Source organism: Salvelinus fontinalis, chromosome 27, assembly GCF_029448725.1.
Source record: "Salvelinus fontinalis isolate EN_2023a chromosome 27, ASM2944872v1, whole genome shotgun sequence".
Lineage (NCBI taxonomy): Eukaryota > Metazoa > Chordata > Actinopteri > Salmoniformes > Salmonidae > Salvelinus > Salvelinus fontinalis.
This window is the reverse complement of record NC_074691.1, coordinates 16122344-16146216: the sequence shown is the minus strand read 5'-3', so window position 1 is coordinate 16146216 and position 23873 is coordinate 16122344. Positions and strand designations below refer to the sequence as shown.

General features: G+C 42.2%; 2 protein-coding genes across 6 annotated transcripts in view; both read right to left on the bottom strand.

The window, feature by feature from the left end:
* The window catches only part of LOC129825158 (mitochondrial peptide methionine sulfoxide reductase-like), a 91367-nt gene extending 82694 nt beyond the window's left edge, over positions 1–8673 (bottom strand). The window contains exons 1-2 of one of the 4 annotated variants that reach the window (XM_055885021.1): positions 2296–3342; positions 1826–2039 (exon numbers count right to left, since the gene is read on the bottom strand). In XM_055885021.1, the coding sequence (XP_055740996.1) occupies positions 1826–2039; positions 2296–2397 (316 nt within the window). In that variant the 5' untranslated portion in view covers positions 2398–3342. Of the gene's footprint in view, positions 1–1825; positions 2040–2295; positions 3343–8436 lie in introns of those variants that run through there. The other 3 variants (XM_055885020.1, XM_055885022.1, XM_055885023.1) reach the window with 3 other exon arrangements.
* An 11787-nt stretch (positions 8674–20460) lies between these two features.
* ift172 (intraflagellar transport 172) overlaps positions 20461–23873 on the bottom strand; it is a 28734-nt gene continuing 25321 nt past the window's right edge. For both annotated transcript variants that reach the window (XM_055885012.1, XM_055885013.1), the window contains 4 exons: positions 23557–23655; positions 23145–23298; positions 21721–21812; positions 20461–21244 (listed from right to left, as the gene is read on the bottom strand). In XM_055885012.1, coding sequence (XP_055740987.1) covers positions 21155–21244; positions 21721–21812; positions 23145–23298; positions 23557–23655 — 435 coding nt within the window. In that variant the 3' untranslated portion in view covers positions 20461–21154. The remainder of the gene's footprint in view (positions 21245–21720; positions 21813–23144; positions 23299–23556; positions 23656–23873) is intronic.

The following is a 23873-nucleotide window of genomic DNA, read 5'->3' as shown; positions in this document are numbered from 1 at the left end:
GCCAGGTTTCCCTTGTAAAACAGACCGTGTCTCAATATGCTTTTCCTGGAGAAATAAAGGTTCAATTGAATAAATCAATTCCTGGTTCCTGAGCATCTAAACAACTGGATCTAGCCTGAAAGACAAGACAACGATGACTAACAGACATCTTAAACTGAGTTTATACTCAGTAGATGGCCAACTGTGGTTGAGAGGGATGAACCTCATGTGAATGACAGGTAATCTACATTCTCTGAGGCGTGAGCGGCAACTATTTTTGTTGCCGCTTTGAGGTCATCCGTGTCAGTGTAAACAAGGGACATTTGTGGTAAAATCCCCTGAATGTCACCAGAGTCTACGCCAGCATTAGCCAGGATCATTACTCAGCCTGTGACAAATTAAGACAGCTCTCGGTACAACAGAGGCCGATAAGCCTTTAAATTCACTTAACATGCATGCGCATACATGATAAACTCTGTAATATTGCTCACGGGCAACCCAAGTACTCATTCTCTGTCACTGGAGGCCCTGGGTTGGAGATTTGTGCTGTGTTTGCTGGGAAAGTTAAAGTCAAACGGCAGAGAGAGAGAGCAAGAGAGAGAGAGGCTCACAGAGACTGCTGGAGTACAGTGACCTGTGGAGATGAGAGCTTTGTGAATAATTCATAGACAGGCAGAGGTAGCCATGCATGCATGGGTGGACCTGGGTGAAGCCAACCTTGGAGAAATCCTCCTCCACTGCGTCATCTCCCTCCACATCAGTGAGCACTGGAGGCTAGAACAGAGCTAAAGTCCAACCATGACCATCAGACACAGTCACTCACAAACCCAACAACCAGTCCTGCTATCTGGAGACTTCAGATTCTTTGAAAAAGTCAACCATTCTCAAGTTCACTGGACTTCTTAGGTTACTTGTGGCAACACTTTCATAGCAGTCAAGACTTTAGATAGGGCCAGAATCATGTAGCTATTTTTGGAGCGTTAAATAACAAAGTAGTCATAAGTCTGCTAAGCAGGGGGAGTAGCAACTAGCTAGATAGCTAGCCAAGCTAAAAGCCAAGGCCCAGTATGTGCTAGTAGTGCTCGAAGTCAAGGCCCGAACTTCCTGCCCTGAACCTTCTTTAAAAGGCTGACTTCGTGTGTCAGGTTACTTAGGTCCATCAGAAAGCCCACCAGGAGCAGAGAGCTTGTGTGTTAATGCATCAGCACTAGGCCTGTGTCTCCTCTCTTCTCCCTCCCCATCCTGTCAGAGCTGGAGACTGAGGCCCTCAACCCTACATGAACCTGCACTTCTGATCAGGAGGAGAGAACAGCAGCACCTCAACTCTAAACGGCATTTCCTCCAACCTTTATTTACATGTACGGAACCTAAATCTAAAGGACAATTAGGGACTTCTTAATCACCGTTGTCTTGATTCTGTGATTGTAGAATGTGTAGAATTGTGATGTATTAATGCTTCATCAGTACAGTTATAGCCTAACCACAGCTGTGAGCTGGGCATTACTTTTCAAAACACTGCTGCCTGCTGTCTATTGTCCATCATTTGAATATAAGCTAAATATAAGGACAAGTAATGATTAAATCACTGGAAATATTCCAACACGACAGAGACAAGCAAAATATGATGTTCCCACAACAAACTTTCATAATTATGAGAGCCAGCACAGTACACCTGCTAACTCCACCTGCTATCTGCCGAAAACACATCTGGCAGATTCTAATTTGCCTTGGCAGCGGTTCAATATAAACCTCGAGGCGAACATTTCTTACTTTTCTATTAGCGTTTCCCTACGGTTATTAATCAAGCGCCAGATACGAATCAGAAAGCATCATGCACAGCGCTTACCAAGGACGACAGGGGGGACAGGGCACTGCGGTGCCCGTGACAGATAACAGGAAGGGAATATCAGCCACACGGTGGAGATGAGAAAAGCCGCAGGTCCGGGGGGATTCGGAGACAGGGAGACCACTCTCTCTGAAGGGGCTGTAGTCAGTGTGAAATTCAGCGGCGAGGACGTTGATCGTGGGAAAACGGTAGAATGGTAGACACACCGGGTCCTCTGGGGAGGGATGGATGATCCTTAAGGAAACGTTTTAAGTCGTCCCTGACAATCCCCAGCCTCTGTACGTTAAGTGCCTTCCTTTTTCATATAGCAGGGAAACACTGCTAGACTCACTTGTGAAGTTCCCCGGGGACAACAACACAGCTGGCAAGAAATAACTTACCACGGTGGGAACACCTATGGTTTATTTCTGGTCTAATGGGAGTTTAAGTAGAAGTCTATCTGTTGAAAACAGATATAACATATAACTTACCTTACACAGTACAACACTCCCATTGTGAAGCTGAGAATTCATTATTTTGAAAAAAACGTCATGTAGTAGCAAAAAACCACTCAGGCCTGTATAACCAGCCATTTTCAACTGAGAGTAGGCAGCTTGAGGCAACTGCACTAGTTCAGTGCCACCCTCACATAGACTACTATAGATCCATTGGCCTCAGATCTCAAATCCAAACGCTGGAAAATCTCAGTCCTTTGAAGGAGAGATATCTTAACATTTTCTTCAGATAGTCCAACTGTGAGACACGATGGAAAACTAAAGCTTGGTAAACGAGCACTTGGCCTGAGTAACCAGTTGCTGTTGCTTTGCTGTAAAGCCCTCTCACAAAGAGGTCAACTTAGTGACAACAGAGGCAGTTAAGTTGATGTCATCAAACTTCGGACACTGGCGGCGTATTGCGGACACTGGCGGCGTATTTACAATCACAAAACTTTTGAAGGCGAAATCTACTCCCGGTGATGTACTGATGGAGACTTAAAGTTCGATCAATGAAACGGCAAAAAACTTTTTTGGCCACAACAGTTCTGGCAGTCCTTGATGGAGAAAATCCAGGTCCACTTTTGAGATTCCTTTTGTGTTCAAAAACATTGACAGAAAATAGACGCGGTAGCTTCGTTCGCCTTGAAATTAGAAAGAAAGATTGAGTTCAAATGATCATGGTCATCTCTTGGCTCAAGTAACTTGCTCCAGTCACGAAAAGAAGCATTGTGAAGTGTTGCTGGATGTTGAAAATCGCTTTTTGGTGACTATGCTTGTGCCCCATTCGCCCTCGGCGTCCTCTAATTTTTCTAAGTAGTTTTCTCGCCTTGTTTTCTTGTTTGGTTTGGGGGGGTTTTGCGTTGAAGCAGAGCTCCTACACCCTGGGTATTTTGGATTTCCTTAACGCAAAGCTGAGCAAACAGACAAAGGGAGCTGCGATAGAACCCTGCCAAGTCTCGTCTGGCTTTTTCTCTTCCTCTCTTCTCCCTCTCTGCTCTCTCTCTCCCTCTCTCTCGGCATGGCAACCTTCCCGAGAAGCCTTGGCGGAGCTCCAGCCTGTCTGCCTGTCTACCCCCCAAACACCCACCCACCCCCTCCGAAATAAAACTGCCGATTTGGGCAAATATGATCAAAACGAATCTTAAATACATTTTTCAGCATTGCCACTCCCTGGCACTAGACCATTTCCTGCATCTCCCCCCTTCCAGATGCACACAATCACACAGTGTGGTATTTGGTATCCTTGCCAACCAATACTTCCCAATGCCTACCCACACACTCCCTTAACGTCCCCACACCCACACCACAGCCCATCCTCATCTCCTCTCTCCATCCCACCCTCACCCAAGCAAGGCACCCAGGGAGTTCCTCCATGTCTCTCTCGAAGACACTTCCCGAAAAAGTCTCTGGGACGTCTTTACAAGTCCTGAAGCCGCTTCGCTTTTTCAATGCCGGGGTAGTCTATTCATTGTGTGCCAAGGCACAGCACCTCATGTCATTCTGAGGGGGGCACCTCGGTGCCCACATCGCTGGTGCCAACTCACCACTGTCTGTCTCCATGTTCCCACCATCCAGTACCACATACCCACACCCCCTCACCATCCCGCACCACAGCCTAGCCTGCTGGAAGTAGGGCTGGCAGATGCAGGAGCGGTCCTATAGGGAATACATAGGACAGAGCAGAACAGAGGCTGTTGATTGGCTGTCAATTTCTCTTAAAGGCATTTTGCTACTTTATTCATTCGTGGATTTCCCAGAAGGTTTGGGACATTAGATTCAAATTGATTTTAAGCTGTGTAGCTACTAGACTACAAAACATGCAAATGTTTACAAAAGGTCAAATCCTTTGTAAGATCTCCTGTCTATGTATACAGGTATAGTAGAGGACATGTTTATGTCCATTCACTGACTAGAGGTGATGCAGCATGTCTTTTTGTGAGGTGGAAGGAAAATATATATTGCCTTGCAATTTGCAACTATGCAACTCATTATTCCTGATTCTGAAATAAAAGTGACAACACACTATACAACAGGCAGACTCCATCAGTATCCCTGACTATTCCAGAAGATAATTGTGGATGGTATGGTGCAGTACACACCTTACACAATCACACTATTTCAAATGACCACATAAATCAGGATTTACCCCTATTCTCGTTCAGTGGAAGCTGCACTACACAGAATTAGAGCCTTCTGGGATCGGCACAATACCAAACAGCCAGTCATATGCCTGTCAGCAACCACTGGGATTTGGATGAATTTCACCATGTCCATAAAATGCGGAACAGATAACATGACTACTCTGTTATCCAGGACATCATAAGTCACTTCGTTCTGACCCTTCATTCCTCTTTCCTCACAGCTCCACCGCCCCGTCATGTGTGACCTTCAGCAGGCTAACAGCAACATCAGGATGTCTTGACAGAGAGAGCAGAGCCACGTGCGTTGGTGTGGTGCCTGTCTGTGTTGCAGTGCGTACGTCTCCTGGCAACCTGCCAGCTCTATAGTGCAGTGCTGTTGCCATAGGGAAAGCATGGGACTGGGGAAGGAGGCCAGAGCTGTATGGGGCTGGGGCTGGTAATCAGACCACTGCAGTCCTGCGGGGTGGATCCCTTCGTGCCATTGCACACAGTGCCCATGTGAGCCGCATCTCAAGCAGCCTGCAGCTGCTCCCGCCAGCCAGGCCTTTCACCCTCTCTCTCTTTCTCTCTGCACACACACACAGACACACAAACGTTTTACAAGGGCTCTCTGCTGGATAGCCCGGACAGCCATGTGACTGCGATATGAACGTCTAATTTGGGGCAATTCTGAAAAAAAGTGAAATGCCGTTTACAATATGACGGGTTAACTAGGTGTTGTGTTAGACATCCACTCAGGTGGGTCCCGTTTCTAAGAAATCTGCAGGACTCGAGACAAATTACTGTTATCATTTTCCCTTCCTATGTTGACAGGAACCAAGCAACACAAGGTACTTCCTATGTTGACAGGAACCAAGCAACACAAGGTACTTCCTATGTTGACAGGAACCAAGCAACACAAGGTACTTCCTATGTTGACAGGAACCAAGCAACACAAGGTACTTCCTATGTTGACAGGAACCAAGCAACACAAGGTACTTCCTATGTTGACAGGAACCAAGCAACACAAGGTACTTCCTATGTTGATAGGAACCAAGCAACACAAGGTACTTCCTATGTTGATAGGAACCAAGCAACACAAGGTACTTCCTATGTTGACAGGAACCAAGCAACACAAGGTACTTCCTATGTTGACAGGAACCAAGCAACACAAGGTACTTCCTATGTTGATAGGAACCAAGCAACACAAGGTACTTCCTATGTTGACAGGAACCAAGCAACACAAGGTACTTCCTATGTTGATAGGAACCAAGCAACACAAGGTACTTCCTATGTTGACAGGAACCAAGCAACACAAGGTACTTCCTATGTTGACAGGAACCAAGCAACACAAGGTACTTCCTATGTTGACAGGAACCAAGCAACACAAGGTACTTCCTATGTTGATAGGAACCAAGCAACACAAGGTACTTCCTATGTTGACAGGAACCAAGCAACACAAGGTACTTCCTATGTTGACAGGAACCAAGCAACACAAGGTACTTCCTATGTTGATAGGAACCAAGCAACACAAGGTACTTCCTATGTTGACAGGAACCAAGCAACACAAGGTACTTCCTATGTTGACAGGAACCAAGCAACACAAGGTACTTCCTATGTTGACAGGAACCAAGCAACACAAGGTACTTCCTATGTTGACAGGAACCAAGCAACACAAGGTACTTCCTATGTTGACAGGAACCAAGCAACACAAGGTACTTCCTATGTTGATAGGAACCAAGCAACACAAGGTACTTCCTATGTTGACAGGAACCAAGCAACACAAGGTACTTCCTATGTTGACAGGAACCAAGCAACACAAGGTACTTCCTATGTTGACAGGAACCAAGCAACACAAGGTACTTCCTATGTTGATAGGAACCAAGCAACACAAGGTACTTCCTATGTTGACAGGAACCAAGCAACACAAGGTACTTCCTATGTTGACAGGAACCAAGCAACACAAGGTACTTCCTATGTTGACAGGAACCAAGCAACACAAGGTACTTCCTATGTTGACAGTAACCAAGCAACACAAGGTACTTCCTATGTTGACAGGAACCAAGCAACACAAGGTACTTCCTATGTTGACAGGAACCAAGCAACACAAGGTACTGCCATCTTTTTTCTCTCTCCTGCTTTTTCCTTGCGATCAATGTTTGATGTCATCTGGATGAAGCTCATGCGACGAGCTCCTAGTTCTCGCTCTCTCTCCTCTCTCTGCCTGCAGTGCATCAGCTACAGTGGCCTAGGCTACATCTTCTCATTCTCATCACTGCAGATAGCACCCCGCTACCCTGCCTGGTACATTTCCATTTTTATGTAACTCAACTTGTGTCAGCTGTTAACCATCAAACTGGAAGTTTTGCCTTTTAGTGCCTTTTTCCATCTTCTGAGAGTCAGACAGGAAACACAATTCATCTTTAATCCAAATGGAGTGTTGGAGATAGCATTTTTCTTTATAAATGCCTGAAAACAAGTTCTTGGCATTGGGATTCAGTAAATATTCAGTCACTTTGAGGGCAGTGATATGCAATGAAAATCTCCTAGGTATGAGGCCTACATATTTGCAAGATTAATAGTGATATACTGGGGGGGAAAGGGGGGGGGGGGTTGATTCAAGGTACAATTAAGGCAACCAGCTGTAATAGGATTGTGAGTTTGCTCAACAACATTTTCACACAAACTTTTTGTTGTGAGTTTGCTCAACAACATTTTCACACAAACTTTTTGTTGTGAGTTTGCTCAAGACATGTTCACACAAACTTTTTGTTGTGAGTTTGCTCAAGACATTTTCACACAAACTTTTTGTTGTGAGTTTGCTCAAGACATGTTCACACAAACTTTTTGTTGTGAGTTTGCTCAAGACATTTTCACACAAACTTTTTGTTGTGAGTTTGCTCAAGACATGTTCACACAAACTTTTTGTTGTGAGTTTGCTCAAGACATTTTCACACAAACTTTTTGTTGTGAGTTTGCTCAAGACATTTTCACACAAACTTTAGTTGTGAGTTTGCTCAAGACATTTTTTGTTGCACAAACTCACCAGCCTATTGCAGCTGGTTGCCTTACAATTGTACATTGAATCAACTTCTTCTTATTTTTTTGTTACAGTGTATGCACTATCATTTCCCACAATGGTTTCACCTCTTTTAACAAGCTTGTGAACAGGTTGCCTCAGTCAGGTGTGTGTGTGTGTGTGTGTGTGTGTGTGTGTGTGTGTGTGTGTGTGTGTGTGTGTGTGCGTGTGCGTGTGCGTGCAGGGAGGGAGAGACATCCACTCTACTATTTCACTTGTTTTCCATGCCAATAAAACTCTTAAATTGTATTAAAAGAGAGAGACATGACTACATAGTGATACAGTTGATGATAATTGCAGGAAATAGTCAAACTGGAAACTTTGTGATGGGTAACGTCTGTGGTTAAATCAGCTCTTCTTGCATCCCTTCGTTGTGGCAAAGAGTTATCAGACTATAGCAATATGTTGATTATCTACACTGATTATCTAGACACTTTTACACAACATTTTAGTCATTTAACGGAAGCTCTTATCCAGAGCGACTCACAATAGTGAGTACAAACACTTTCATACTGGTCCCCCATGGGAATAGGAGCCACAACCATGGCGTTACAAACGCCATGCATTACCATCGGAGCTACACGCATTTCAATGTAAAGTCTACACCTGGCGCATGTGAAAATATTCATTAAAGAAAATTGTATTTTTCACATGCGCCGAATACATCAGGAGTAGCTCCTGTTGCTCTTTACAGTCATAGCACCGCATAAGTGTTGTCGAACTCGCGCAACACATAAGTACAGTCTTACAACAAAGGGAATAGGCCTTCTTTGTTGACAGAAATATAAAATATTCGCGCTTTGTGTTTTCGTTTTCTTTATGTATTATAGGCCTACGTTTTGGGAAGCTACTCTGTAGCCTAGCTGCTAAAGGCTATGGTTATGTTATAGCTACTGAGGAAACTACGCCGCACAGACACAGGGAAAGTCGCCCTACCTGATACTTTTAAACTTTCACTTCTCCCGGGGAGAGCGGTCTCTGGAGTCGGCATCTGTGTTTTGGAAGACATATCTCTCGTTCTACTGTGGGTAAAATGACGCCAAATCAAACGGAGTCTAGTCGTTGCGACCATTGAGCTCAGGCTCCAACACTTCCTGGTGCCGATATAAAGTAGCCTATATAGCTACATAACAACTTGTGTAATGCGACAGTTTTATAAACGTGTTATACAACTGGCAGAGCGTTTCCGATTACCAAACCGGCACATCATTATTTATTTTATTTAGCTATAGGCCTACGTAGGCCCGTCTAAGTCATTTCAGCAAGTGTAATAATTGACAAGTTGAGTTTACACAAATACTTTATTTTATGAATAGGCTATTATTATAAGGCCTACAAATGGCCCACAAAAAAATGCCTAATGAAATGTAGACCTAAATGATGTCATTATCAGAATAGAATGGAACCACTTGGTCAAGAGCAGCCTTAAAATGGATCTCTGCTCATCTGTCGCTCAGCATCTTGTGTAGCAATCATGTTTCAGTCTTGAGCCTACTGAGCCACTGAATTCTTCATGATCAATAGCCTACATGTTAACATTACTAACACAACACATTATAACCATCTGTTCAGACACAAATCAGGTTCTGATAGTTTCAGTAAGCTACTTAAAATAGCGAGATCCATGTCCTGACAAAAATGTTGCCATCTAAAAAATATTGCTAGTCCTTTTATTTGAAATGTTCTATGTTCTGAATTAGGCTATGAGTAAATTGTCCATGTGGCATTATTATGAAATAAGCATGTTGCCAGAGTTGAACCACTGCAGTCCACAATAGTGTGTTCTATCAGGCATTGGTGAAGTTGCCATGGGGGATGGGGGGACATGTCCCCCCAAATATTCAGAACAGGTCGATTCCTCCCCCACAATAATTTCTTTAAAATAAAATTTAAAAAATTGTGTTGGGGGCCCGATATCATATGAGCACGTCATAAGCAATGACAAAATGTGTAGAATTGCAGGAAATTTGCTTTAACGGTGGACTTTGGGCACAAAAAACTGTCAACTCCTTTTTTTTCCATTTTTCAACAGAAATGGGTGTGCCTTTGGTGTGTCGATGTGTCATTCTGGTCATGTGCACTGCGACCAACATAGCTAGTTTATTAGCTAAGTTAGCCACGTTTAGCTAGCCAGTAACTCCTCCAGTATGTGTTGATATTGTTTCACAGGATTTGTTTTCGGACGGAAGCGCTAGAGATCGGTAAGAAATGGCATTTCTGTAGCCAAATATCTTATTCATAAAAAACATTAATAAATGACCTGGTATGATGGTGCATTGATCAGTTATACAGTTTAAAAGCATTATTTTTTGCGGTTTTGCACCAAGTACATCTTTAAAGTAACGGTCCAGTGTTTCCAGATTTCTATGAAATACGATCTATATTTAATTACAATATGAGTGAAATATTTTTCCTTATCAAAATGTTTCATTAAGTATGTTTTTCTGTGTTGGAATAGTGTGGGCGTACCCCGACAACAGAATGGTGTGGCCGTATATCAGTCATTAAAAATATTAACGCGAGTAGACCGCTGACTGGCCAGCTCACATCATCCTCTATGAGGAAATAGCAAGCACGTTGGCCACAAATACGAGTAGAGGATGAGTCAACAACATTATTTGGGTATGAGTTAACGGAACATTTACTTTTAAAAGTGAGATTTTCACTGGACAGTTACTTTAAAAGTGCAAAATATTCTCTCATCATCATGGCAAAATGTGAAGAATAGCATGAGATGAGGTATAAAACACTTTTTTTCCCTCTCTCTGCGACATGGCAAAATGTGTAGAATTGCAGGAAATTACCTTTAAAACTGGAGTTTTCTCTCAGACTCATGACTAAATGTATAGAATGTATTATAAAACTGCTAATTTTTTCTCTGCCCCATGGCAAAAAGTGTTCAAATGCAGGAGGTCAGCCGTATTTTTTTCTCCCCCAAAAAATATGTTTTAATTTGGGGGTGGGGTGGTTGGTGGGCCTTCCACTCATCCTTCCACTTATACTGTGTTTTCAAAATACCTCACACGTCACACTCAAAATACCCCCTGGAGAGGCATAATAAGTCACGTCAAACTGTGTTGAATTGCAAGAAACGCGTTTTAGAATTTCTTACAAATGATCCGGGGCCCCACGTCTACTGTTCGTCCACCCCAATATCTACACCACAATTTCGCACTTGCGATCAGGGGATTTATTATTGCATTTTGCATTAGTAAATAGTTTAGAAATAGTATGCATTTAATGATGTAAAAACATAAATAAAGAATATAATACATTGGGAAAACTTGCCTATCTGTTTATTTATCAGGCTATATTTGCTGATAAAAAAGAACCTACTGGGCACAGAAGTCAATTCAACGTCTATTCTACATTGGTTCAATGTAATGTCAACCAGTGTGTGCCCAGTGGGAAGTCTGTCAAAGTTATTAACAAAGTTACTAAAATGAATATGAAAGAGGGTTACAATTGAGCAGGTTTGAATTAAAAAGGATTTGCCTCTTCAAGTGTGGAGAAACTCGAATGTAGCTTTCAGTTCAAGGCCCTTGCACACAGCGCTGTTCGAGGGGCTTTGGGTACCATGCCTGAGCAGGCAACTAACATTGCCATTTAGAGATTTGTGTAAACTTGTTTTCAGCAGATAAATATGCAATAATCTGGAGTTAAAGCAGACAATTGTGAACGAGTTTAGATCATGTATAAACTCAAATTGCATTTTTACTTTATTGTTGGCCTTTTTAAAAAAATATATATATTTTGCCTACATTTCTCTGCGTAGCACTCACATCTGTAGCCATGAAGTGCTTTGAAAGTCTGGTCATGGCTCACATCAACACCATCATCTCAGACACCCTTGACCCACTCCAATTTGCATATACCCCAACAGATCCACAGATGACGCAGTCTTTATTGCACTCCACACTGCCCTTTCCCACCTGGACAAAAGGAACACCTATGTGAGCTCATCACTAAGCTAAGGTCCCTGGGATTAATCACCTCCCTCTGCAACTGGAGGCTGGACTTCCTGACGGGCCGCCCCCAGGTGGTGAGGGTAAGCAACAACACAACCGCCACGCTAACTCTCAACACAGGGGTGTGTGCTTAGTCCCCTCTTGTACTCCATGTTCACCCACGACTGCTTGGCCACACACGACTCCAACACCATCATTAAGTTTGCAGACGACATGACAGTCGTAGACCTGATCACCGACGATGATGAGACAGCCTATAGGGAGGAGGTCAGAAACCTGGCAGTGTAGTGCCAGGACAACAACCTCTCACTCAATGTCAGTAAGACAAAGGAGCTGATCGTGGACTACAGGAAACAGAAGGCCGAGCATGCCCCCATTCAATTTGACAGGGTTGCAGTGTACCGGGTCGAGAGCCTCAAGTTCTTCGATGTCCACATCACTAAGGATCTATCATGGTCCACACACATCAACACAGTCATGAAGAGGGCACGACAACGCCTCTTCCCCCTCAGGAGGCTGAAAAGATTTGGCATGGGCCCTCAGATCAAAAGTTCTACAGCTGCACCATCAATTGCATCTTGACTGACTGCATCACTGCTTGGTATGGCAACTGCTTGGCATCCGACCGCAAGGAAATACAGAGGGTAGTGTGTATGGCCCAGTACATCACTAGGTCCGAGCTCCCTGAAATCCATGACCTCTATACCAGGTGGTGTCAGAGGAAGGGCCCCCAAAAATGATACCACTCCAGCCAGCCAAGCCACAGACTGTCCTCTCTGCTACCGCACCGCAAGCGGTACCAATGTATCAAGTCTGGAACCAAGTGGACCCTGAACAGCTTCCACGCCCAAGCCACTTCTAAACAAGACTGCTAAATAGCTAATCAAATGGCATCCGGACTACCTGCATTGACCCTTGTTTTGCACTAGCTCTCTCGCACTGACTCTATGGACACACACTGACACCCCAACACACACACACACATAACATGCACACACATGCATACTGACACCACACTTTCACACTCACCACATATGTTGCTGCTACCGTCTATTATCTATCCTGTTGCCTAATCACTTTACCCCCTACTTATATGTATAGTACATAGCTACCTCAATTACCTCATAACCCTGCACATCGACTCGGTACTGGTACTCCCTATATATTGCCACGTTATTTTCTTCGGCCTATATATAGCCATGTTATTTTCTACACCCTTTATATAGCCATGTTATTTGTATTTGTTATTCACTGTGTATTTATTCCTCATGTCATTATTTATATGTTTTATTTCATTTCTTATCTTTAACTCTGCACTGTTGGAAATGGACCCTTAAGTAAGCAGTTCACTGTTAGTCTACACCTGTTGTCTACGAATCATTTGGTTGTGCATCAGCAGTTTTTCTCTTATTGTTTCAGTCACTGACAGTCACTTAATTAGCCCGTGTCATCTAAAAATGTTTTAGATTGGTAAGTTAGTCTAGCTAGCTATCTAAACGTGTAGTAATCATGGTCAAATTACCAACCGGGAGGCTCCCATTGATTTTGTTAGTCACTTTTACTCAGATATCATATTAAAAACTGCAAACATTTATCTCCACCCCATGGCAAAATGAGTAGAATTGCAGCAAACGTTCTTTAAAACTGCACCATTTTCTCTACACCAATAGCAAAATGTGTAGAATTGCGTGAAATTAACTCTAAAACTTCAAGGTGGGGGAGCCCCCCATCAAAATTTCACTTAGGGCCCCCAAAAGGCTAGTGATCGCATGTGTGGGTATGATGAGTTGAGATTTTTTGTGGCCGCCACCCCATCAAAGTTCCCCATCCCTGGCCTAGCTAGGTCTATAGGGCTACATGTTGCCTAAATAAATGGGAGACTGGTGTGTTGTTAAAGCATAGGTCTAAATGGATATATTCTTAGATAAAAGGGTTCCAAAAGGGTTCTTTGCGGAGGGATGGGGTTCTACCAAGAACTGTTTTGATCTGAAGAACCCTTTTTGGAAGACAAGAGTTCTTTGTAAGCCAAAGGATTCTACCTAAAACCTTTAACATCCTAAGAACTGTTTTTGGAAGAAAGGGTTATTCGATGATTATTTGGAAGACAAGAAGGATTCTGTAAAGAACAATATATAATATTTCCCAGCATGCTCTATTGCAGGGAGATTTTCACAATTGTTTGTTTTACTGTAATATCTGTGTTTTTGCATGTACATTGAGTGGTTGATTTATTTTATGCTACACAACAATAAATAACATACAATTTTCTAAACGAATCCAATCGGTTAGAAAATTGGATTTATTACTCCCATTACTGAAATGGTTGTTCCAGTTTAGATGATTGAGGTAGTCTAAGTATTCCAGTTTCCCTACCCTGGCAGTTATTTTAAATGCAGGTTGCAGGTGATTAACAATTCCACTGGTTGTATATCCTAACTCTGGCCAGATTATAATAGGAATTACACATCACTTTGCAAGTCAGCATAATGTGACTTGCAGGTCTGATGTGGCAAGTGAACCAGGAGATTCCTAACAACACTGTGTTAGGGTATAACTCGACCCTCAAATTAAGGCCTTATGATATATGTAATGTATTGTCATACATCATGTACTTTTAAAGGCTAATAAGGCTGGTAGAACAGTTCATAGATTGTTCTAGGAAGAACCTTTTATAGACGGTTCTAGGAAGAACATTTAGATGATAAAATATTTCTAGGCAGAACCCTTTAGAACCATATACAGGAAGTTATTTGAAAAACCCTCTGCAAAAGGTTCTACCCAACACCAAAAAGGTTCCCGATGGGGACAAACAGAAGAACTCTGTATGGTTCTACTTAGCACCTGTTTTTCTAAGTATAGGCCTAGACTACACTCAGGAAAATGATCGAATGTCAAAAAATCACAAATAATAAACAATTGCATTAAAACATACATGGACATGAGTTTTGTCATAAACCAACACATAATCACGTGAAAACATTTTGTTTATGGAAATTACAGTTGGCCATGGCGTGCACAGATGCTTGGGTTTGAGAAAAGGATTGTCTGTGGAGGATTGTCTGTGGAGATCGATGTTGACGCTCTAGCTGAGACCATTGTGTCTTTCAATTGTGAAATCAGAAAACCTTTACGGCTGTATATAGGCTTATTAAACTGAATAGCATTGCGTCACGTCGCGATCACATTGGCATATATCCACATTGTTGAAAACTTGATGATAATGCATAAAGGATATGGTAAATGCACCTGTCTTGTGTGACCGAAGTCACTGTAGTCTTCAATTCAACACCAATATAATGTACACATTCTGTGTACCCTATTATCACCTGCAGGCCTAAACGCCGCTGCTCCGTTTCACTGTGGGACTCGCTAGATTGGTCGGCCTTTTTGCCCGCATGGAAGGTCTCTAAATCAGATAGGCTTTATCCATTATTCTGTAATATAGGTCAGCATAAATGGGTGGATTGCAGAGCTTTGTTTACCCTACAGGCCATCTGGAGTTCACTGCGCGTCGAATCTGCTCACGGGAGGCACGCGTCCGGCAGACGACCCTTTGGGTAATAATATTGCAGCGTGAGAGGGGGATAAGGAGACCTCTGGTGACCTCAACCAAATGCAGGCAGATGCACGGGTGTTCACTATAGAACTGAATAGGTCTGGGTGTATGGTGCAGCTAGACTACAACGTCGCCTTTGTTCTGCAGTACGCTACCGCCTTAGGCTGAGCCGCTGATGCATTATATTACAGAAATTATTGAAAATAGTAGAACATTTATATTAGAATGTACATTATTCTTAACGAAATTAAGCCTGATCCTTTTCAATGTAGTTCAATGTATCTTATCATGGATAGCTCCTTTTCGGATTATGCTTACATTGTTATTTTTTGTACGAAAAAAATATTTTGTCATCTCTGTGTAATTTAATTCAAGGTTCGAATGAATAACGAAAGAATCACAATAAATCAATGCGCTTCGTATGGGACCGGACAGGACAGGACGGGTGGGGGTTGGGGGTTGGGGGAGAGAACGAACAGATGACAGGCCATATGGAGACGGACCATTTGGGGTGGGCATATTTTGATTCCCAAAACTTCATGAAGGTTTCTCGCCATGTTAGCAAAATATTTATTTAACATATGATTGGACGAGTATGAAAATACAGCAGTATAGGCCTACATGGACACACGTCTTGAGAAACATAAATAATTCATTATTCGACCAGGCAAACGTGCAGTTTGATAATTGTACATTCCGCAAGAGCCGAGATATAGTCGAGAGAGATGGTAACTTCATTCTTCCAGATTTTGTTAAAAAGGACAAACTTTCGCCATGTCAGCCTATGCCTACACTTATTCGAGGTTACACTATTAGGCCCCTATATATTATGGTATGGTTTACATATATTTCGTACGGTAGACTATCGTGCTAACTGAAAATGTTACCTATGAAAACGAATTCGAATATCACATTTGTCGATGGCAAATTTATGTCAGCAGAAAAAAGGATGTCAATGCAAAATGTAATGATTGTGGCAATTGAGTGTATTTTTCTGCCCAACAACATGTCTATTGTCCTTATGCATATTGCAAGATGTATAGCTAATCTGGTAATCTCGGTAATGTAAATTACAAGAGTGAGGGAAAAGGGGAGTTGGAGCGTCCCATTTCGAAACCCCTCCGATTTGTTTAGTAAACCGGCAGATGCTACCTCTTCCCCTCTGAATAATTCTCATATGAGAAGTGGATGAACAGCACAAGGGAGAGGAGCAGGGGGACCGCGCTTTTAAACTGTGCACGGCGATGATAAACTGGGTTGCTCTCCTCCTCTCTGTCAGATGGCTCTTTGCATCAGACGCTTTTGCATGACAGTCTCGGCTGGCTCTGCCTCCAGACTGCACCAAAGCTCTCTCCTCTCAGTGTGTCGCTTAGATGTAGCCTATCCTTTCAGCATTTTGCCCATCTTTTGAACAGGTCCGGCGGGTCTTTTAGAGCACAATCAGTGGAATATATGGGTGTTTTCATCATGGCACCAATTTCCACCTTTTGCAGCGCGCAGACAATACAGCAGCGTCGATGTCACAGGACATTTTGTTCAGCATCATCAGCGGAGGAGATCATCCTTGGTACCCAACCGGATGTACGGACTGTTTTGATGTTGGTTTGGGGGAAATGAGAGTTGATTGTAAAGGCATCTCGGCAAGGCATTTCTGTAAGTTGTTCCGCTGAATTGTTGCAATGTAAAAATATATGTTTTCCTCTGCGTTTTGACACACTATTCTGTTTTTGTAAAGGGCGAACAACTCATTTAAATCCGCATAGACCTTAGGCCTATGTAGGCTAAATATGCATGCTTTTCGTTCTTTTTGTAGCCTAAATAAAGTGCTATTAGGCCTACTAAAAATGGGATTGTTGTTATATAGACTAGCCTATATTCTTTACATTTAGCACCTTCTCAATCCGTTATGTGACAATGTATTCTTGATTATGTCAATATGGCTTCTGTTTATGCCCAAAACCAATGTGTGTGTATGTCAGCTTTGCCAAATTGTATCTCCCACTGTATTTATTCAATATTGAGCGTACCCCCTTATGATGCAGGAGCGTTCAGTCCCTCCACATCCTAACCCAGCCCGCACGACCCCCACAAAAGGAGGGGATGACTCTCGTTGAGCCCAACAGCCCCCCCCCCCCCCCCCCCCCTTCTTACCTCTGCTGCATTTTGCATGAGCTATCTAGGTCATTAGTATTTTAACGTATGCAAGACTCGACAAAGCTGATGAGAAGCCAGATGGGCCCTCTTCTATTTTTTTGTGTGGGAGTTTAGCAACAGGACCGACTGCAGCAAGCCAGCAAGCCCTGTCTTTTCGCTGCTGTCACTCGGGCCTGGCGGTCGTTGCACCACGGATCGGGATATCTATATCCAAGATAAATAATAAAATAGGCTAGGCCTACATCTCATGCACTCGGGAGGTTACCACTGCCAGGATAGGCAGGCTAATGTAATATGACATAAGTTATTTGTGTGTCTTTTTTATCTTATCAGTAGAGTTTAGTCTTATTATTTGTCATGTCCACCCGCATCTTTACCCCCGCAAGGGGTAACAGTAATGCCACAGTGAATGACAATGCACGCCCATGACTTTATTGGATAAGACCCTTCGCCAGCTGGTGAAATACGTAGTCGTACATATTGGTGCAAGATCGCTGCTTTCAAGGTTTCCCTCCTCACGCGCACTGAAACTCGTCAGGCAGATGTCACTGTGCAGTAGCTACGCTGTTACACTGACACAGAGAAAGACTAAAAGGGCCCGGTCTCTCCTCGTGTTCACAGCGGACCTTGATTTAAATGACCATACAATTAAGGCACGCGGTGAATGCCAAGAGAGAGGGTACATATCATCGAGATGTGCGTTGAGTGTGCGTTAAATGTTTGTCGTTATAATGGTTCGTCAGACAAGCCTCATACTTCCAAAGTTGAAAGTTATTTATTGAAGGTTCTTTCATGTGCGTTGTGTTAGCCATTTTGCAGGAAGCGATTGGAGCGCGCCATTCAATTCTCTGCTATAGCCTGCTGTAAAGTCGAGGTGAAATCTCATCCATAGAAGGGAGCACGCAGCGTCTTGCGGATAAGGGTGGAGTAGGAAAATGTAGATCTTTATGGTTTCCTCACTGGGACACGTAGAAGCTATTGAAGTGACTCTGGATGGTAATAAAACGCAAAGTAACATGACAATATTTAGCGAAGGCCTGTGAAATGGATTGCATAACTTCCTATAATGGAAAGAAAGAGGCAAACACATGAATGCGCACAACGCTTTTCGTGATGTATGGTCAACCTGAGATGCGTAAAAGAAAATTCACAGTAGAAATCAGGACATCATTGACAATTCGTAGTAGTGCGGCCTAGCAGTGCATGTCAAATAGAATAGAGTAGGCATTTGTCATACATGTTTCAGGTCAGAGTAAGAGGAATTGTGAAGTTATGTGATACGAACGACCTTTTCAGCCATGCAAAACGCAGTGATTAAATTCTCTCATATCAGCAGAGATTCAAAAAAGGGTTGAGGATTATGTGGATTACGTTTTGCATGCGTGCACATTTTGCAATGTTCTGCTTCTATTATGATTATTGTTGTATACCAATCTGTTGGCAATAAAATTTCACAATGCACAAAATAATGTTAAGAATATATTTTGTTAAACCACATAAATTACGCATCAGTTAAGCTTTTTGGGTGTGCGCTATGTTCAGACAATCCACAAATGTGAAACTATAAAATGGTTTGTCAAACTGCAATGCTGAATGCTGACAGTTAACATTTGCAAAATGAAACTCATTTTCTATATTTCTGACAACATTCCTGAAATGTTTCAGGTGGTAAAGTGCATTATCACAAACGTAAATAGTGGCATAGCTTGTATTAAGTTGAATAAATCTATCATTTATAGTATTTTTCCTTTCGACAGATTCTGAATTAAGAGAAATTCAATGTTGACGACTGGTATCTTTTTGCAGCCAAATCAAACGAAGGAGCATAACCTACATTTGTAAATGTTCCATTTGTCCATGCAATAATGGTGTGAACGTCAGCCCAATTAAGGGTTCCTCTGAAAAGGACTCCAGTAACAGGAAAAAATGTATGTTTTTTATACTTTGTTTCGTTTATGTTTTACCTCTAGGTATTCATAAATAGACCCACAAAGAGTGATTACAAGTACAACAATACCTAAGGGTAAAAAGTTCTGCTTATTGTAGTTTGAGATACTAACTCCTAGTGCTAATGCCAATTTCAAAGCAATGAGCGCGTTTGGTTTTAAAAATATTATTTATGCAGGCTATTCAAATTTAACATATCTATAATATAGCATGAAGACTGTTAAATTGTGTCCATTCTGACGCTTACATTTTAAGTTGTTTTTGGGCTAGTTTATTCGGTTTCTTTGCAATATAAATGTATGGTTATTATAACACAGGATTTCAGATTTCAGATTCTTATCGGAAGAAAAAACAAAGACTAGGCCTAGGCTGCCATTCTATCATATTTAAAACAGATGAAGAAAATATTCTATCAAATTATGTAAAATGTCCCTATGCCAATTTGATAGTAACATTTTACACAGGCCTGACATGCCTCTATGTATCACATTAGGCCCATTTCATTTTGGGCAAAAAAGTTGGGCCTATACGGAATAGTTGAATGTGCCTCAGTTTCTTCAACGCTTTTCTGAATGTTTAGGCCTCAAACACCTAATAGCCTAACTTAGAGCGGACACTGATGGCAACATTTGTTGAACTACGTCTTCTTTTTTATCTTTGGAAGTAGCTTAACTGAGGAGGCACTGTGAGAAAGGCGCACACAATTTGACGGTGCGTAAAAGTAAATTGTGCGTGGTTTTACGCACTGCATTGAGGTAGGATAAGCCTGTATTTAATTCAACCTTTATAGGCGCGGGCTACATTTTTTTTTGTATAGGTTAATCTAATTTTAAATCAGATAATTTGGGACGGAACAATTATAGCATACCATAGGTTTTCTGGAAGAATTTGTGTGGATGATAAAATGGTGGGCTGCCTAAACAAATAACCAACATAGGCAGATGCTGAGAAGAAAAAAACATTGTCACGTATGAAGACAAACGTAGGGTGGGTTCCCTGAAAGATTTTGACAAAGACGATATCTCGGTGCTACCTTTCTGAGGAGATACATACACTCAATGCAAGACCTGCCCATCACACAGCGGCTGTGTTGACCTCGGTTCTGTGAATTTATCATTTTCACACACGCACTTGAAATCTCTTAAAAATAATAATTTTCATAAAAATATATTTATATCATTTTGGGAAGAAGTCAATGATCCGTATTTGGGTGGGTACACAAATTGGTTGGTGAACACAACTCAATTAGCAAAAACAATGGGGCCTGATGGTACAGTCATTTCCTAGGTGGACATACATTTACTTATATTATAAGTTTAATAAAAAAGAAATTGGTTCAGAATATTTTTTATTTAACTATATTTCCAACATATGAAATACATTCAAAACCACATATAAACCAACAATACATAAAGCCAATACAGAATTCTAAAGTGCATTATGATCAATTCTCCTATCATTCAGAAACACAGAACAAAGAACACTAATTACAGATAACAGCACATCTGATTATGAAGATACATCACCTTAAGCGTAAAGGCATCTTTAAAGTCTCAACTAAATAGAAACACAGACGTTGATTGTAGCCTACCCCATTCCTCCTACACTACCAGGAGCATAAGAGAAAATGGGAATGAAAAACTCAAACATAGATACACACATCACAAAGGTAAAACAGAGACAGACACACAGAAGAGAGGGGGACTTTTCTGCTGAATGATAGACACAGGAACCTGGCACCAGGGGCTAAGTAACCAATGGGAGGCCGGTACGGACTGCGCTGATGTCAGCACTGTAGAAATGAATGAAGCAGTAACACAGCAGGTCATCTCATATCAGTCTATCGTTATGGAATAATGTGAACTGTTTAACACTAAAACCAAACCAGAGATGGAGAAGGAGAGGAGCGAGGATGGATTCAATAACTCAGAGAAGGCGGTGGCTCTGAGCAGATGGTAAGTTACTGTAGTGTTGGGTACGCTGGTGTGTGGTAAGTGGCGGAGATGAAGTTTTCAGCAGCCTGGTCCTGTCAGTGGAAGGAGAAGCCGGAAGCGGGGAGCCCTCCACACCACTGACTCACAAACTTCAGCACATCCTGGCACTCCGGGCTGTGAGTGGTCTGGGAGGAGGACACACACAGACCAGCTAATCACATATCAGATCACACACATACAGGGAACCACAAGGAAGACTGTATGTATGTGTGTATGTGTGTGTGTGTGCGCGCGAGTGTGTGTATTTGTGCCTCTGTGTGCATGCGAGCAGGCATACATGCAAAAAGTGGGTCTTTAAATCTCTGTTTGTGGACATTAGTCCATTTAACTAATCAAACCTCCGCAATCCAAATCACACACAGGAAGGATGATGATGAAACACAATGAAATGAAATGGGCCGATCTCTGGCCCCTAAGACTCAACTCTACACAGTGCAACATTCTAAACCTGTGTGAGTGCCCGTGATCAAAAGTGTGGATTCATAATAAATCAAACCAAGTGTTTCATGCGGTTAAGGGCTGATGGACTAGCAACTAAATCAGCAGAGGTAACAAGCACAGTTATGTAGACTCCAGAGCTAACATTAAAAAAACTTCTTACTTTTGTGGCCATTATGAATTTATTCCAGTCATCCTTGTTTGCTGCCTTGCCAGGTCCTTTGAACTCAATCTTATTCCGCAGGACCGGATAGCCTGGGTTGCATAGAGAGAGAGCTTTCATTATGATTGCATTCATATTAATAGTCAACCAATTAACAGATCTGCCATCGTACGTGGGTCTGCTAACTGCCTCCCTGAACACAACACACTCCTCTGGGTGTTGTGGGAGACCAGTCTGTCCATGTATCTCTGGATAGCACTGCATCTCTGCACTGCATACCAGAGGTTATACGCCAGTGTCTTGTCAGTTACACTGCCTTCAGAAAGTATTCATCCCCCTTCACTTATTCCACATTTTGTTATGTTACAGCCTGAATTCAAAATGGATGAAATACTTTTTTCAATACATGTTCTGCTATTTCAAAACATGTTAGAATCATTTTTTGGCAGCGATTACAATTGTGAGTCTTTCTGGGTAAGTCTCTAAGAGCTTTGGACACCTGGATTGCACAATATTTGCACATTATTATTGAAAAAAATTCTTCAAAATTCTGTCAAGTTGGTTGTTGATCATTTCTAGATGGCCATTTTCAAGTCTTGCCACAGATTTAAGCCGATTTAAGTCAAAACTGTAACAAGACCACTTAGGAACATTCCATGTCGTCTTGGTAACCAACTCAAGTGTAGATTTGGCCTTGTGTTTTAGGTTATTGTCCTGCTGAAAGGTGAATTTGTCTCTCAGTGTTTGTTGGAATGCAGATTGAACCAGGTTTCCCTCTAGAATTTTGCCTGTGTTTAGCTCTATTCCGATTATTTTTAATCTAAAAAAACACCCTTGCCGATGACAAGCACACCCATAACATGATGCAGCCACCACCATGCTTGAAAATATGAATAGTGGTACTCAGTGTTGTGTTGGATTTGCCCCAAACATAACATGTTGTATTCAGGACAAAAAGTTCATTTCTTAGCCACATTTTTTGCAGTTTTACTTTAGTGCTTTATTGCAAACAGGATGCATGTTTTGGAATATTTGTATTCTATACAGGCTTCCTTCTTTTCACTCTGTCATTTAGGTTTGGCGCAGGCCTCCTCTGAGCAAGCAGGAGTCAGCACCCTGGACAGCACCTCTGCTCTGCCTACCAGTACAGTATACACTCTCACCTCCCATCAACTAGTTAGGTTGAAGAACCACATATGTTGGTGTTCATATGAACCTTGTGAATGCATGCAAATAACAGTAATAACATGGCAATTATGAAATAATTATCTAAGGTAAAAGACTCTCCAGTAATTGCCCCCTCATACAAACCCACCAAGACTTTTCACACCCCTGGAGTAGATATGGCACAGTCCCAGACACCAGGGTAATGCAATAGAGACGGGAGAGGGTAAGGTGCTCTGTAGGGGGGTTCTCCCACCTACCTGTGATGACGCAGGGCAGGGAGCGGATGCCCGTGTTTGCTGCCAGTAAAGAGGCTTCGTAGGTGTCCCTCTCGTCTTTGGGCAGCACCTGCTCCACCCGCTGGTCCATGGACACCGTCAACACCCAGTCACGGATCTCCTCACGCTGGGCATCCTGGGACACGACAACAAGATCAACAACAGCCTCATACCATAATACAATCGCAGCCTATTGTCACAGGATAGTCCCAGTACAGCAACATTACACACAGTCATTATATAGTAACATAACAAAGGCAACAATATAACCACACAATGATATAGAGCTATCAAACTAACACTGGCACAGGGCAGTCACATGACCACAACATTTCAGACCTGTCATGTTATAAGACATTATAATGACACAGCAAAAAATCTATTTGTGCCTTACAGTGACGTGTAGCTTAGCAGGGAAAGGAACCTCGAAGGGGATGTCAGTGTCTTGGAAATCAGAATGGTCCAGAGTATCTAAGTTTCCTTCCTCTATCCCCTGGAAACACCACAACACAGACAACAGGCATCAAGACAACATTCACTCACTATCTCTTCTTCAAACAATCTAATTAAAACACAATGGATAAAGCAAAAATGTGATGTGGGATAGTTACTCATACCACTGTTGTTATGATGAAATCGATATTGCTATCGATCATATAAGCTACTTGTGAAGATTTTATGCTCAATGAAAAAGTCTGCAGCTCTAGGTAA